The sequence below is a fragment of the Trachurus japonicus genome, chromosome 9 (assembly GCF_045865225.1).
Source record: "Trachurus japonicus isolate A0001 chromosome 9, Traja_1.0".
Lineage (NCBI taxonomy): Eukaryota > Metazoa > Chordata > Actinopteri > Carangiformes > Carangidae > Trachurus > Trachurus japonicus.
The window spans coordinates 21636334-21650821 of NC_140915.1; the positions used below are offsets into that span (position 1 = coordinate 21636334).

General features: G+C 41.3%; 2 protein-coding genes across 3 annotated transcripts; both read left to right on the plus strand.

Moving 5' to 3' along the window:
• Positions 1-1615: 1615 nt before the first annotated feature.
• On the plus strand, positions 1616-7903 carry LOC146981396 (macrophage-expressed gene 1 protein-like). Of its 2 annotated transcripts, none has more exons than XM_085786546.1 (3): positions 1616-2081; positions 3533-5131; positions 7219-7903. In XM_085786546.1, exons 1-3 carry the CDS (start codon positions 1632-1634, stop codon positions 7225-7227), a joined length of 2058 nt encoding a protein of 685 aa, XP_085642672.1. In that variant the 5' UTR covers positions 1616-1631; the 3' UTR covers positions 7228-7903. The 2 variants fall into 2 exon arrangements, with proteins under 2 accessions (XP_085642672.1, XP_085642673.1); XM_085786547.1 differs by having other exon boundaries at positions 1623-2081; positions 3533-5121; positions 7210-7534.
• A 2424-nt stretch (positions 7904-10327) lies between these two features.
• Positions 10328-13365, plus strand: prf1.5 (perforin 1.5). The gene is made up of 5 exons (XM_085786548.1): positions 10328-10683; positions 11052-11327; positions 11492-11763; positions 11920-12061; positions 12220-13365. The coding sequence occupies exons 2-5, from the start codon at positions 11058-11060 to the stop codon at positions 13105-13107; spliced, it is 1572 nt and encodes a 523-aa protein (XP_085642674.1). The 5' UTR covers positions 10328-10683; positions 11052-11057; the 3' UTR covers positions 13108-13365.
• The last annotated feature ends 1123 nt before the right edge of the window (positions 13366-14488 follow it).

The following is a 14488-nucleotide window of genomic DNA, read 5'->3' on the forward strand; positions in this document are numbered from 1 at the left end:
GTCAATATATCTTTGTGTCATATCTGGTTTCTGTTCCTTTTAACAAGAGGAAGTCTCTGTTTTGCTTTTGTTTTTTTTTCAAGCAAACATTTGACAAAGCATCTGCATCTATGTAGTGTACCTAGTTCCTTTAAACTCTGGTCTGTTGGGTTCAGAATACATTTCTCACCTACCCTCTCTTTTGTTAAACACAGAGATTAAATTCCTTGAAAATAACCAAACTCCCCCAGTGTTGTATGTTTAGACAGGTCCTCCTAACTTGTGTATATTACTCTTTTCATATCCCTCAGTTCATTTCAGCATTGTGTGCTGAAAGCTGATTCCACCTGTAGAGAATTTAAAATGTCTGTCCCAATGTTTATTTTGGGTCAGTGTGTTGTAGCAGATTAATCATTACACTACATTGCATTCACTGATGGAGAAAAAGCATCTTTCAATTATTTGAATAAGATAACATGAATGCCTGAAATTGCAGGATATAAATCACAGTATATGGCTAGTCAAAATACCTACTGCCAAATGTGTTATGATATTGCCATGGTTTTATCATACTGTTTATTTTTCAGTGAAAGAGGAAAATGTTAGAAATAACTTTGAGAAAAATGTATGATTTTTTTTTTTTTACGGTTACTGAATAGCATATTTGGGAAATGCAAAAATGCCAATTTTCAAATGAAAGCATGACCACATCAACCAGATTTTTGTGTCATATGATAATAATTTTATTTATATAGCACTTTTCAAGCAAATGCACAAAGTGCTTTACAGATAAAACATCACAGAAAAAGAACGAAAACAGAAAAAAAGAAAAACCCATGCAAACCCCCCTCCCTCTGACGTCATATGACCCACAATCAATCAATTAAAAATGAGGTCACATGACCCACAATCAATCAAAAATAGCCCATAGTCAACAGCAGCGCACCCACCAAAACAGTAAAAGCACAGATTCACAAAGGTACAAATACGATTTTATAAATAAGTAAGTAAAATGCGCTTGCAGTACAGATAAAATTTTAGAATAATTAAACAAGAACAGGAAACAGTTAAGAGTATGCCAACCTATAAAAGTGGGTTTTAAGACGTTGTTTAAAAACTGCAGTGGAGTCAGCTGATCTAACACTAAAAGGAAGGCTGTTCCAAAGCCGGGGAGCCAGAGCTGAAAACGCCCCGTCACCCTTTGTTTTCAGTTTGGTTTGAGGAACAACTAAAAGATTCTGATCAGCTGATCTAAGAGGCCTGGTTGGGATATAGGGGGTTAAAAGTTCAGTAATGTATTCAGGTGCCAGGCCATGAGTGGCTTTATATGTGAGTAATAAAATTTTAAAATTAATTCTAAAAGTAACAGGCAACCAGTGAAGTTCTGCTAAAATCGGGGTGATATGGCAGGACCTTCTGGATTTTGTCAGTAATCTGGCTGCTGAGTTCTGGATGAGTTGTAGCTGAGAGACTGAGGAGGAGTTTAAGCAGGTAAAAAGAGAGTAGACAGTAAAAAAAAAGACAGTAATCCAGGCGTGAAGATTACTGATAAACTACTGATTAATGATAAACTGCATGAGAAAAAAAAGAGGAACTTGGGTTAGCTGATATACTGTGTTCAACCATTTTAGCATTTATTTCAGACAGTCAGCATGAAGAGAGCAGTGACCCTCCTGATTCTCGCTCTCCTTCACATTTGCTCTCCTGTCCCAATTCGTCGGCCAACTAACTGGCTCAGACAATGTCGTGCCTCCACCAACCTCTCCATCACAGCACTGGAGGTGCTGCCAGGTGGAGGCTGGGACAACCTTCGGAACATAGATTTGGGTCGAGTCATGAATCTGACTTACTCTCAGTGCCAGACCACTGAGGATGGGCTCTACCTTATTCCAGACGAAGTCTTTGTCATTCCCCACAAAGAGACGGGTGTGGAGACCAACTCGGAGATAATAGATTCCTGGCTGGAGCAGAAAAGCTCCACAGCTCACAGCATTAACATGGACATATCCTTCTTCTCTGTGCTGAATGGCAAATATTCTACTGAGAGCAAGAGGATGAAAACCCATCAGGTCAAAGACTCTTCGACTACAGCCAGAGTGGAGGTACCATTTTCTATTGCTTTGGTTATCTTGGTTGATACTTATTAAAGAACTAAAACAGTTTTAGGCTGGATTGCACCAACAAGGTTTAATTTAATCTAAGATTAGCTTTAATCAGAGATTAGTAAAACTCAGTTTAAAATGAGTTAATCCATGTTTAAAATTAAGCAGAGCTCCGTTGCACCACTTAAAATTAATCTCAGTTTAGTAAAACTCAGTTTAAATATTTAAACTGAGTTTAAACTGATTTAAATCAGTAGGGAAGTGTGAAGGAAACTAATTAAATATGCAAAATGAAGTTTTGTTCGTTGCAGTTTGTAAACAAACCATTCAAGCTGGGCAGCTCAACTGTGTAGACTAGAATCCTGCCCCTGACAGCAGCAGTCAAGACCGCAGAGGAAACTAAACAGTCTGGGCCGATACCCCCTGTCACCAACACCAGGAGCCTCTGGTGTCACATGTTTGTTTTTTTTTAAGCAGGAGAGCCGAGCTGGGAAGACGGGGTTAGCGGTGGATGCTAACCACTACCACCAGCCGGATTTAGCATCGAGCTAGCTCCCCACAACGGTCCTCATACTTGTTGCCAGTCGAGGCTTTAGTTGTCAGTGACGGTCAGGAATCGGTCTGCAGCTCCGGCGCTTCACTCAGACTGTATTTCTTTCTTTTGTCCTCCTGACTGCTGCTGCTAAGAGAGAGAGAGAGACGTGCTAGCTGCTAGCACTCGTTAGCATCAGAGACAGCTAGTGCAGCTAGCAGCCCTGAGCCTTCTACTCTGCTGCAGTAGCTTCACCTGAGCTTTGTCAGAGAAAACACCGTCTCTCTCCGCCCAGAAACGTCTCTGTGCGCAACAAAACAAAGCAAAAGAGAGAAAATTGAGAGACAGCCTGTCTCTCAATTAATTATGCTCACTCCACCTCAAAAATGCAGCCATTGAAAAAATTAAACCTCCTCCACTGTCAGTTTAAAATTAACCCTAGATCACAGTTTAAACTGGAGTTCAAAGTTCTGGTGAAACAGGATTAAAATTAAACCTAATTTAGAGTAAAAATTAAACTGAGGTTTAAAGGGAGGTTTAAATCTAATCTGTCTTAATTTTGAACTAGGTTTAAAGTTTAGTGCAACAGAATTTAAACTTAAACCATGATTTAATCTGGTTTTAAAGTTAAACCTTGTTGGTGCAATCCATTTCTTTGTTTAGGCCTCTTTAACTTTGGATTGTATAGAAATTTGGATGACCTACTGTATGTTCCCTGACATTTTTATTATTCTATTAGTCTATTTAAAAGAGGTAGTGTAGATTAAAAAAATCTATTGATGCATCTGTTTTAGTTAGAAGGCAATTTTTTCTCTGCAGACATCAGAGAGCTATGACAGTCACAGGCAAATAAGATGTTAACAAACAACATAACTAATTACATTCAATGGTCTTCTACTTCTACTTCTTTCTTTCAAAGGTACGTAATTTCATCTACACAGTCAAGGCTTATCCAGACTTTACTCTGGACACACGCTTTGCCCAACAAGCCAAAGAGATAGCTGATGCAATCGAAAACAACCAGACAAGGAACGCAGACTATCTCTCAGAGAAGATGGTGTTGGACTACGGAACTCATGTCATCACCAGTGTTGATGCTGGAGCTTCTTTGGTGCAGGAAGACTACATAAACTCTGCATATGTACCTGACAGCACATCACAAAGTTCTTCTGTCACAGCTCAGGCTGGCCTCATCTTTTTTGACAAACTCAAGTTTGACATAAGCAGTCAAAATAGCCAACAGAGCTCATCACTTCACGGATATCAGTCCAACATCAAATACTCTCTCACTCAAAGCCATGGAGGCATACCTTTCTATCCTGGAATCACTCTGCAGAAGTGGCAGGAAAGTACCACAAACAACCTGGTTGCTATTGATCGCTCTGGATTTCCCCTCCACTACTTCATAAACACAAACACTATCCCTGATCTGCCACAGCCTACAGTTGACAGGGTGGCTGTTAGAGTGAGTCAAGCCATAGGGCGATACTACAAGGTCAACACCCGCCCCGGCTGTGTCGACATCAGCTCCAAGAACTATAACTTCCAGGCCAATGTTGATGATGGTTCCTGTGAGGGCCCTGCAACGAACCTCAGTTTTGGTGGTGTCTACCAAGAGTGTGTGACACTCAGCCAAGATGTAGGTCCACTTTGTGATGCCCTGGCCCAGAAAAACCCAAGTACGGGTGCCTTCTCTTGTCGTTCACCTTACTCCCCAACTTTACTGAGGTCAGAAGTGAGACAGCAGGGTTACAATACACGACACTGTTATGAGCAATCCTATGCTTGTGGATTTCTTTGGTTAGACACCTGTTACAGATCCGATTGTCAGAACATATACCAAGTTCGCTCTGCTCGAATCAACACCTATTGGTGCTCAGCGAATGAAAACGCTCCGGACAACACAGGGTTTCTCTTTGGTGGCATATACAGCCCCACTCTCTTGAACCCCATCACTAAAGCCAAAAGCTGCCCACAAAACTTCATTCCAGTCAAGTTACTCTCAGATGGTCAAGTTATCTGTGTGAGTAACGACTATGAATCTGACACAAGATATGCAGTTCCATTTGGAGGCCTTTTCAGCTGTCAATCAAGCAACCCCCTGGCAGGGGGCCAACGTCGCTGCCCTCCTAAGTTCAGTCAACACCTTGCTGCAGTGAGTGATGGCTGTGAAATTCTTTACTGTGTCCAATCAGGACTGTTCACAGGTGGGCAGCTGCTGCCAGTCCACCTGCCTCCTTTCACTAAGGCTCCACTTGTCTCCATGCAAGCCACCAATACTGTAATGGTGATGACTGAGGGAGAAATGAGCTGGGTCAGAGTGGGAAACACCAAGATGTGGAAACTTGCCAAACCAGAAGAAATCAAGGAAATTACACGCAGGCTTCACCCAGAATTGAGCCAGATGTCTAGTGGAGAAAAAGCAGGAGTAGCCTTTGGGGTGATGGGCATTATGCTGTTGGTGATAATCGGGACCGTAGTCCTGGTGAAGAGACGGAGAAGGCTGTCTGGGATTATAGTCCAGGCAATTTAGCTCATTTTGGACCCCAAAATAGAACTAATTGTCACAGAAGGTTTTTCACCATACATCATTTCTATGAGGTGTCTAGAACAACATACTAAAAGTCCTAAGAAATCCTAGTTGGGGAAATATGTTTAATTTGCATCATTATTTACTGTATAAAGTCTATGGTGTCGACAACAATACACCCCAATGGGGCTATTTTTTTCCTTTACTTCTATCACAATGAAACTTTACATGATGAAAGTATCCATGAAATGTAGCATTTTTTGTATTACAAGTTTCTTTGAAAATGAATTTGAATATGCAAATGAGCCTTAGACTAATCAAATATGCCCAAAATACACCCGAATAGGCTTCTTTTTTTCCTTTACTCCTACCACAATGAAACTTTCCACAATGAAAGTAGACATTAAAAGTAAAAATTTTTGTATTACAAGTTTCTTGGAAAATGAATTTGAATATGCAAATGAGCAATACACTAATGTAATATGCCCAAAATACACCCGAATAGGCTTATTTTCTTCCTTTACTCCTACCACAATCAAATTTATAAAACTTACTCACACAATAAAAGTATACATAAAAAGTAACATTTCTGTATTTCAAGTTTCTTGGAAAATTAATTTTAAATATGTAAATGAGCTCAACACTAATTGACTTATGGTCAAGAAGCCATAAAGTCGCAAGCAGCAAAAACAGGGGCAGAATAACTTAGTTCTTAGTCCCACTCATACGTTGTTGAACATAGTTCAGCATATTTAATATAACATCACACACAGTCGTTGAAATGACTTTGATGAATTCTGACTTTCATCTGATGTTCTCTGCAAACTGGGAGGAAAGTCGTTAGGTAAGGCTTGTTCGCTAATAATAAAAAAAAAGAATTTAGAAAGCAACTGGAGACAAGACTGCAATTAATTCTTAAGGTCAATATAGGTCTTTTAAGTGTGGCAAGTGACATGTGTGTATGCATAAGTCAAGTGTGGCAAGTGACAGCACTCAATGCATAGGTTAACTTATTGAATGGACATGAATGTGTTAGTTATTTGGCCCCTGTTGCTGCTTGTGGCTTTATGGCTTCTTGACCATAAGTCAATTAGTGTTGAGCTCATTTACATATTTAAAATTAATTTTCCAAGAAACTTGAAATACAGAAATGTTACTTTTCATGTATACTTTTATTGTGTGAAGTGTGATTGTGGTAGGAGTAAAGGAAGAAAATAAGCCTATTCGGGTGTATTTGGGGCATATTCCATTAGTGCATTGCTCATTTGCATATTCAAATTCATTTTCCAAGAAACTTGTCATACAAAAAAAGTTACTTTTAATGTCTATTTTCATTGTGTAAAGTTTCATTGTGGTAGGAGTAAAGGAAAAAAAGAAGCCTATTCTTTTTTTCTTTTTTTTTTTTTTTTAAAGGTACTTTATTAGTCACATATACAGCTAGTACAGTGAAATTCTTTCTCTGCATTTAACCCATCCCTGAGGAGCAGTGGGCAGCCACGGTGCAGCGCCCGGGGACCAACTCCAGATTATGAGCCAGTGCCTTTGGTCAGGGGCGCTGACTGGAGGATTAACCTAGCCGACATGTTTTTAGTGGTGGGGGAAACCGGAGCACCCGGAGGAAACCCACGCAGACACGGGGAGAACATGCAAACTCCACACAGAAAGGCCCTGGGCGGCCCGGGATTCGAACCCAGGACCTTCTTGCTGTGAAGCAACAGTGCTAACCACTGTGTATTTTGGGCATATTTGATTAGTGTAAGGCTCATTTGCATATTCAAATTCATTTTCAAAGAAACTTGTAATACAAAAAATGTTACATTTCATGGATACTTTCATTGTGTAAAGTTCCATTGTGATAGGAGTAAAGGGAAAAAATAACCCCATTGGGGTGTATTGTTGTCAGCACCATAGACTTTATACAGTAAATAATGATGCGAATTAAACATATTTCCCCAACTAGGATTTCTTAGGACTTTTAGTATGTTGTTCTAGACACCTCATAGAAATGATGTATGGTGAAAAACCTTCTGTGACAATTAGTCTGTCGTAAAACGCTATTTTGCCTGGACTATTAGGATGACTAGAGGCTATGAGGAAATACATGGAGGGGTGGGGCCTGATGAAGGAGAGAGGGAGGTGTTGCAAGATGAGGCTTGAGAAAAGCCTTAAAAGCATGGCGTTTAGGGTGACTGATTTTGTTTTTCCTTTTCTGTTGATTTTCACCTCAGAAATCATTCATACCTAAGTGAAAAATGTTCACATTCAAATAGATATAGAACTAGATATTTTACATGGTGGGATAATGTTGGCATTTGGCTATTGTCTGATTTTGTGTTTTTTCAGTATCTCTTTGAAAATGTCATACTCTGAATAAGATTAAAGACACCTTACGTTAGAGCAATCTGCCTTTGAAATCATTCATCATACCATACCAATCAATTACAAACTGAAAAAAAGAAAGCAGAAGTGCTTTCTTATAGCCATACAGAGCCATAATGAAACAATACTGCCCTCAAGAGGCCAAGATGTGCAATACAATTAAGTAATCAAACATTTGTATACCAGTTGCAGAATTTGAATGCTTTTCATTACTTAGTTTTAATGTACCAGGAGACATTTAGGAATATTTTTGAAATTTTTTGTATGAATAAAATAAGCATTAGAAGTTTGACTAATGTTTGTACAGTATCTTTGAAATGTATGTTAATCAAACTCTTCTGCAGGATGCTGAAGTGTGAATTAAATTCATTTTAAACCATTTATAGGAGCTGTGTCTTAATTTGTTTTATATTGTACTTATATTTGGTATGTCACTGGTCATGTAAAAACTTAAAGACCGGGTAAACCAAATTCAGTATTTTTCTTCTTATCATATTAATTAGGCCTTAAATGTGTCCCTCAAAACATGTAAAAAATATTTTTCCCATTCATCATTTCCTTGAGGAGCTAGGCCTCAGAGACTGTTCTGTGTGCAGGTTTAGAATGGGCGGGCTTAAATCGATGACCGCTTTACGTAAAGCGGTCATACTTACATAAACACGCCCCCTGCTCTGCTCTACATATAAATACATTCAGCCAACTGACTTCAGAGGTTTTCCGTCCCACTTGCTCTTTAGTCTAGCAGAAACACGTGTAACAGCCAGCTAACTAAACGTAGCTCATGTTCACACACAGGGGAGACCACTACTGTCTTGTTCCTTCATATAACGAGTTTCCAGTGCTAACGTTAACGTATTCACACCGTGATAAACAGCAGTCACCGTGGGGAGAGCGGCTGACTCCCCCGGTCACACACCCCTCACAACGTTACACACACACACACACACACACACACACACACACACACACAGCAGCAGCAGCAGCTACAACACCGTCTTTTGACTTGAGTCTCCCTCATTAACACACTGTCCGACCAAACAGCCTCCTCTCCCCCCAAACAACCAGACACAGGGGGGGAGACCAGCCATACTGTACAATCACGGACAGAAAACACCGTTTAAAAGAAAAAAACAAAACTCCGCCGTGGTCTCAGTCCACCACACGTCCGAGCGGACACACAGCTGATCAAACCATTTCTTACCTTCACTCTGGTGTCTAAAACAGGCAGCATCAGTCATCCAGCACCAACAGTTTATTAATCCACCGATCGATATTATTCCCGTTTTGATCGTTACTCGCGGTCTGCCCGTTTCCTCCGTTTGCATTGTGTGAAAGAAAAAAAAGTTTTTAGCCGCGGTAGCAGCCGTAGCCTCCCGGCTCCACCGTGTTGTTTCCCCGGTCTCCTCCCACCGGGACACGGCTGCTGCTCAGCTCGGACGCGGTGTCACGGCGCCGGGCGGTCTGGACCGGGTCTGGACTCGGTACCAGGTCCAGAGATGATTCACTGTCTCTGCTACTGCTTCTCCTGTCAGGAGACTTGAAGCTAAAGCTAAGCTAACGTTAGCTAAAAACTTTATTTATTTTTTTCACACAATGCAAATGGATGAAACATGCTGACCGGTAACGAGATGTAAACAGAGCAGCATGGTGATTATAACCTGTTGCAGCTGGATGACTGCTGCTGCTGCTGGGACTGTTTTAGACACCAAGAGTGAAGGTAAGAAATATTTCCTTTAGGTTTATCAGCTGTGTCAGTGCTGAGGACTGGGGTGTGTGGTGCAGTGTGTTTGAGGTCACGTTTAGGTTGTGTATCAGAGACGGTCAGTGAGGTCCAGCTCTCCTGCCATGGGGCGTGGTCTCTTTGCCTGCAGCAGGACCATATCGCGACACGCCCCCACCGTCCGGAACCAGAGAAAACTGCTCATTTATTGACAACTTTGATGCAGAATTTTATATACTTCACGACTTTTTTAGTCCTCCAAATTTGACAGAGTGGTTAATAATATATTTTCTTGTGGTATTATAAACTTAAAACACATATTTATTCTTGGTTTACCCGGTCTTTAAGAAACTTCCAAAATTCTCTGGAAAAATACTATGGTACTGTAAGTGGCCACCTTCACAAAGTTATTGGCACGTATAAAGATATATAAGATTTTAGAAGAATTTTAAATGTGTAGAGTCAACGTTAATACATACACACAGTGCCAACTGACGACACACTAGACTGACATGCGTAGCCAGGTCTGTAAACGTGGCACCAAATCTCACATCGGTTCTCTAAATATACCAGCAAATCTGGGTTGAAAAACAAACCTTTTCTCCCTTCTCATGCTGAATGAGCCCTCTTGCCCAGAGAGACACTTTTATCTTCCCTGACCTCACAGAGAAAACCACTCACATTCCACTCACATCCATAAATAGACAATGGCAAAGCTGACCTCATGGTTTTGGTAAGGTTATCAGTACACAGACAGGCTGGCTCAGAGACTATATAGACAAAACCACAACCACACACAGTAACAACAGCAGCCCCACACACATGAACTGTACACTCGCATGCACATCCATACACATACACACGTCCATTTCCCGTAAAGAGCACTCAGACCAATGTGCATTTTCCCTCTCGTGACTACAAAAATCTCCCTCCCCCACACATGCACGTGCAAGTGCAGACACACACACACACATAAACACACATCCGCAGCTGTGAGGGATTCATAAGGCTGGATCTTGAGCATGAAAACAAACCCACTCATGCTGAGGAAATTGGTATGGCCTTAGGGGAGAGAGAGAGGAAGAGGAATAGAGAAATAGACACACAGCCCTGAAGCAGGGCTACTCCCTCCTTGGTCTGTTTCACGAGGCGGAGGACAGACAAAAGGGAGCGCCCCATTGGATTTTCAGCACAGCCTGCCAGTGAAGCAAAAGCTTTCTGCTGCGATTTTAATACCAGCAGGATCAAGACTTCAGCCAGTTTGCAGTATCGTTTCCAGTGAGCTGTGCCATTGGTGGTTGGGAATGAAGAGGAAATACTAATGATAATAATAATAATATTAAGAGAAGTGTTTAAGCAAGGGAAGAAAGCTACAGCCTAACAACTCCTTAAAGAAGACAAGGATACAAACTGAAGGAAAATAAAACAAGCACAGTCCAAGGTAAGGATGCCTTGTCCTTTGATAATGTGCTGTTTTTAGTGCATGCTACTGCTGTGCACGTTTCTAATGTTAATACAACATCTGTGGTAGGATTACTCTAGTTTAAAAAGCAGAGAGGATTAGAAGCTCATCTGTATTTACTGTCTGACAGTTCATCTCCTATTATATTGCTGTGCACTGGCAAACCTGTGGAAATATATTAGAATTTAAAGGCAAATATAGCAACTTTGGAAAATACCTTTACAGGGATTCATGAGACATTTCCATGTTACAGGGTGTCCTCAATAGCAAACCATTACAAAGCCACCATTAAAGTCCAGACTTAAATGACTACCTTTTCCAACCTTGGTGTGCTCTGTTACATTTAGGTAACCATGGGAGCAGGAGGATATCGACGGAGCGACATCATTTTGATTATACTGTCTGCGCCACTTATGTTGGAGGTTTGCATAGTCCAGGGCTGTCGAACTGGATCTGGGTCGGAGTGTGAGAAAGCTCCTTTTGTTCCTGGCCACAACCTGGCAGGAGAAGGTTTTGATGTTGTACGGATGCGTCGAACAGGGGCATATGTCATCAATGTCAAAGCTCATTTGGCTGACAACCACACCTGCACACTGTGTCCAAACCGCTTCCAAGGAGGACAGGTGAAAGTCGTAAAACTTCTCTTGCTTTTCACGGCATCTCCCCTCAGTCTAAACTCCCTTCATTCCAAAACAAAGCACCGTCTGCTGTTTGTTCCTCTTCCTTTAACTGTTTTTCTCCTGCACCTGCATCCTCATTTACATCCTGACATTTTTATCCACCTCAGGTTCAAAAGCTCCCAGCAGCAGTGCTTGACTGGCGTCCCTTCAGCCGCTGCAATAAGCAGCTTTCTAGCGCCCTCCACCATTCTGTGGACTCTCTGCTGCGGAGCTCCAACTCCCTGGTTAACAACAACTGGGATCTGGGTTTGAGCCTTGATAATATTGGCAAGGCAGTGCTGGGAGGAAGCCGCTCAGACTTGGCAAAGTTTGCTCGGTCACAGCACAGTGTGGACAAAGCCACTTTTGCTATCCATGAAATCAGTTGCACCTACTACAGGTAAGGGGAAAGTTATGGTACACTAAATAAACACATATTCAGCATAGTTAATGGCCTGAGGTGAGACCTCATGGTTTATTGTGTTTGTGACGAGATTATTATTATGATATTCTCATGGTGTCCTGGTCAGACTCCACATGCCTTTTGTTTTTTCAGCTACAGACTGGCTGATCATCCCCAGCTGAGTACAGAGTTCAAAAAGCATCTGAACAGACTCCCACAGAGTATGAACACAAGCCAGAGCAGAGCCCTGTATAGACGGCTGATAGACACCTATGGAACACACTACATACACCAGGTCAGAGAAATGCGCAGGATACTGCCTGTTAAGACACAGACTGTCTTTTTGATATTGTGCCAAAATAATTCTGATGACGACAACACAGAGTTTGATGATTAATCATGTTAGTGGAAAGTTTTCTAGCTTTATCTAATCATTTGTTTGTGATTCCCTAGGTCCAACTTGGTGGTAAAGTGAGGCGAATCACTGCCTTCAGGACCTGCCTGGCCACACTCAAGGGTTTCTCTGAGGCCGAGATCAAAAACTGTCTGAATGTTGAACTCCGTATAGCTCTAGGTTTTGTTCCTGGAAATGTATCCTTCTCCAACAAGTGTGACAACGTCCTGAAGGGCAACATGAGCATGGGCTTCTACCAAGGCTTCATGACACATAAGATTGAAGTTATCGGAGGGGAGCGGTACTTCCCTGACATCCTCTACCAGCAGGACCCATCTGAAGCATATCACAGCTGGATGAACAGCCTTCACGACAATCCTGACGTGGTGTCTTATGCCATCTTCCCGCTGCATCATTTGGTAGAGGACTCACAGATAAGTGCTAATCTGAGAAGTATAGTAACGGAGTATATTAAAGACAACCAGCTGCAGCCAGATCAGGCTGCTTTCAAGAACTGTTCCCCAACTCCCAACCTGGACCATAACTGCTGTCCTTTAAGGGCTGGCAGAGGATCACTCAGACTGGAGATCCACAGAGCAGCAGGTCTGAGGGCAGACACCTTCACAAAAACAGATGCCTTTGTGAAAATCTTCTACAACGGCGTGTATGAGGAGACTGAGACAGTATTGGACAACAATGACCCGACGTGGAACGCCACTTATGACTTTGGTTCAGTAGAACTGGGGCAGGAGCTGAGGTTTGAAGTCTGGGACAGGGATGTGCTCTACAATGACAGAGCTGGGATATGCTTTGTGTTTCCTGAGCGAGGAAATCACTCTCTAAGCTGTCAGCTCAGCAGAGGAGTTCTGTACTTCACTTACACTGTAAAATGTGACCCCCACTTGACAGGCTTCAGGTGTGGAAGATACTCACCCAATGCTGAGTAATGCTGAGATCACAAGGTTTTGATATACATTTGAGTAACATCTTAATAACTGTTGTGTAACTATCATATTTTTTTAACAAGCTAATAAACTTGCATTTTAACTGGAAACATTTGGAGGCTGCACCATTGGAAAATAATAGTTGTCAGTTGTCTTTTATATGTAAATTGTTTTTAATGATATTGAATGAACTGTGTAAAAGACCCAAACCATTGTCCTTGTGTATATGTTGTACATACCAAAATAAAAATGTTTATCTAGCACAATGCCAGTTAGCAACCTTGAGTTACAGTATCTGACACACAAGTGGGAGATAGACAATACAGTTATAATTCATGCAATTCATTTACTTTTGACATTATGTTGTATGGTTGGTAAAGTCTGAATCAGTTTTAATGGATATTTGTAATAATAATAATAATCTTATTTATATAGCACTTTTCAAGCAAAAGCTAGCAAAGTGCTTTAAAACATTACAAAAAAAGAATAAAAGAGGAAGAAAACCCCCATGTCAACCCCCCTCCCTCTGAGGTCACATGACCCACAATCAAAAGGCCACAGTTAGCAGCACTGTGCCCACAAAGACAGTAAAAAGTACAAAGGTACAATACAAATGAATCTATAAATAAATAAAACGATCTAAGTGTTCAGTCCGGTTGGAGGAACAACTAAAATATTCTGATCAGCTTATCTAAGGGGCCTGGCTAGGTTATACAAGTAGAGGGTTAAAAGTTCAGTGATGTATTCAGGTGCCATTCTGTCTCTCAATGAGAATTCCATGCTCATCGGTATCAAACACTGCACTTATATCCAGCAGCACTAGGACAGAGCAGTGACCGGAATCTGCAGCCATTAATAAATAATTTGTGACACGAAGTAGAGCAGTTTCAGTACTGTGTTGCTTTCATAAACCACTCTGGAAATTTTCAAAGATGTTATTGGTCCTGGGTACTTAGTTGCATTATAACTACTTTAGTAAACGTCAGTTTAGAAATAGGCCGATAGTTCTTTACGTCTACTGTATCAAATGTGGGCCCTTGAACATATGCAGTCTTGAAGAGGTTAGGCACACATCCAGATGTGAGGGACTCAGGGACCTGTTCACAATAATAAGCAAATGAGGGGCCATGACACCCATCAATTCTATCAAGAGTTTGGTAGAAAGGGGTCAAGTGGGCATGATGAGGTGTCTGTGAGGTCCTCTCTCTTTGAGTTTCTTTTAATCCAATTGAGAATTATTTGATTTCCACTTCCTTTCCACTCTTCTGCATTCTCTTTTAAGGGCCTGAATGTCTTCATTTATCCAGGGGGTTGATTTTATTGTTGATTTTAGCTGGGTTTTTATAGGAGTAATCTTGTCCAGGGTGGATTGGCATAAATTGAA

Coding starts and splice junctions, on each gene's coding strand:
- LOC146981396 (XM_085786547.1), top strand. CDS start 1,632: ATGAAGAGAGCAGTGACCCTCCTGATTCTCGCTCTCCTTCACATTTGC. Junction 2,082..3,532: donor CGACTACAGCCAGAGTGGAG/GTACCATTTTCT, acceptor TTTCTTTCAAAG/GTACGTAATTTCATCTACAC. Junction 5,122..7,209: donor AAGAGACGGAGAAGGCTGTC/TGGGATTATAGT, acceptor CTATTTTGCCTG/GACTATTAGGATGACTAGAG.
- prf1.5 (XM_085786548.1), top strand. CDS start 11,058: ATGGGAGCAGGAGGATATCGACGGAGCGACATCATTTTGATTATACTG. Junction 11,328..11,491: donor ACCGCTTCCAAGGAGGACAG/GTGAAAGTCGTA, acceptor TATCCACCTCAG/GTTCAAAAGCTCCCAGCAGC. Junction 11,764..11,919: donor ATCAGTTGCACCTACTACAG/GTAAGGGGAAAG, acceptor TTGTTTTTTCAG/CTACAGACTGGCTGATCATC.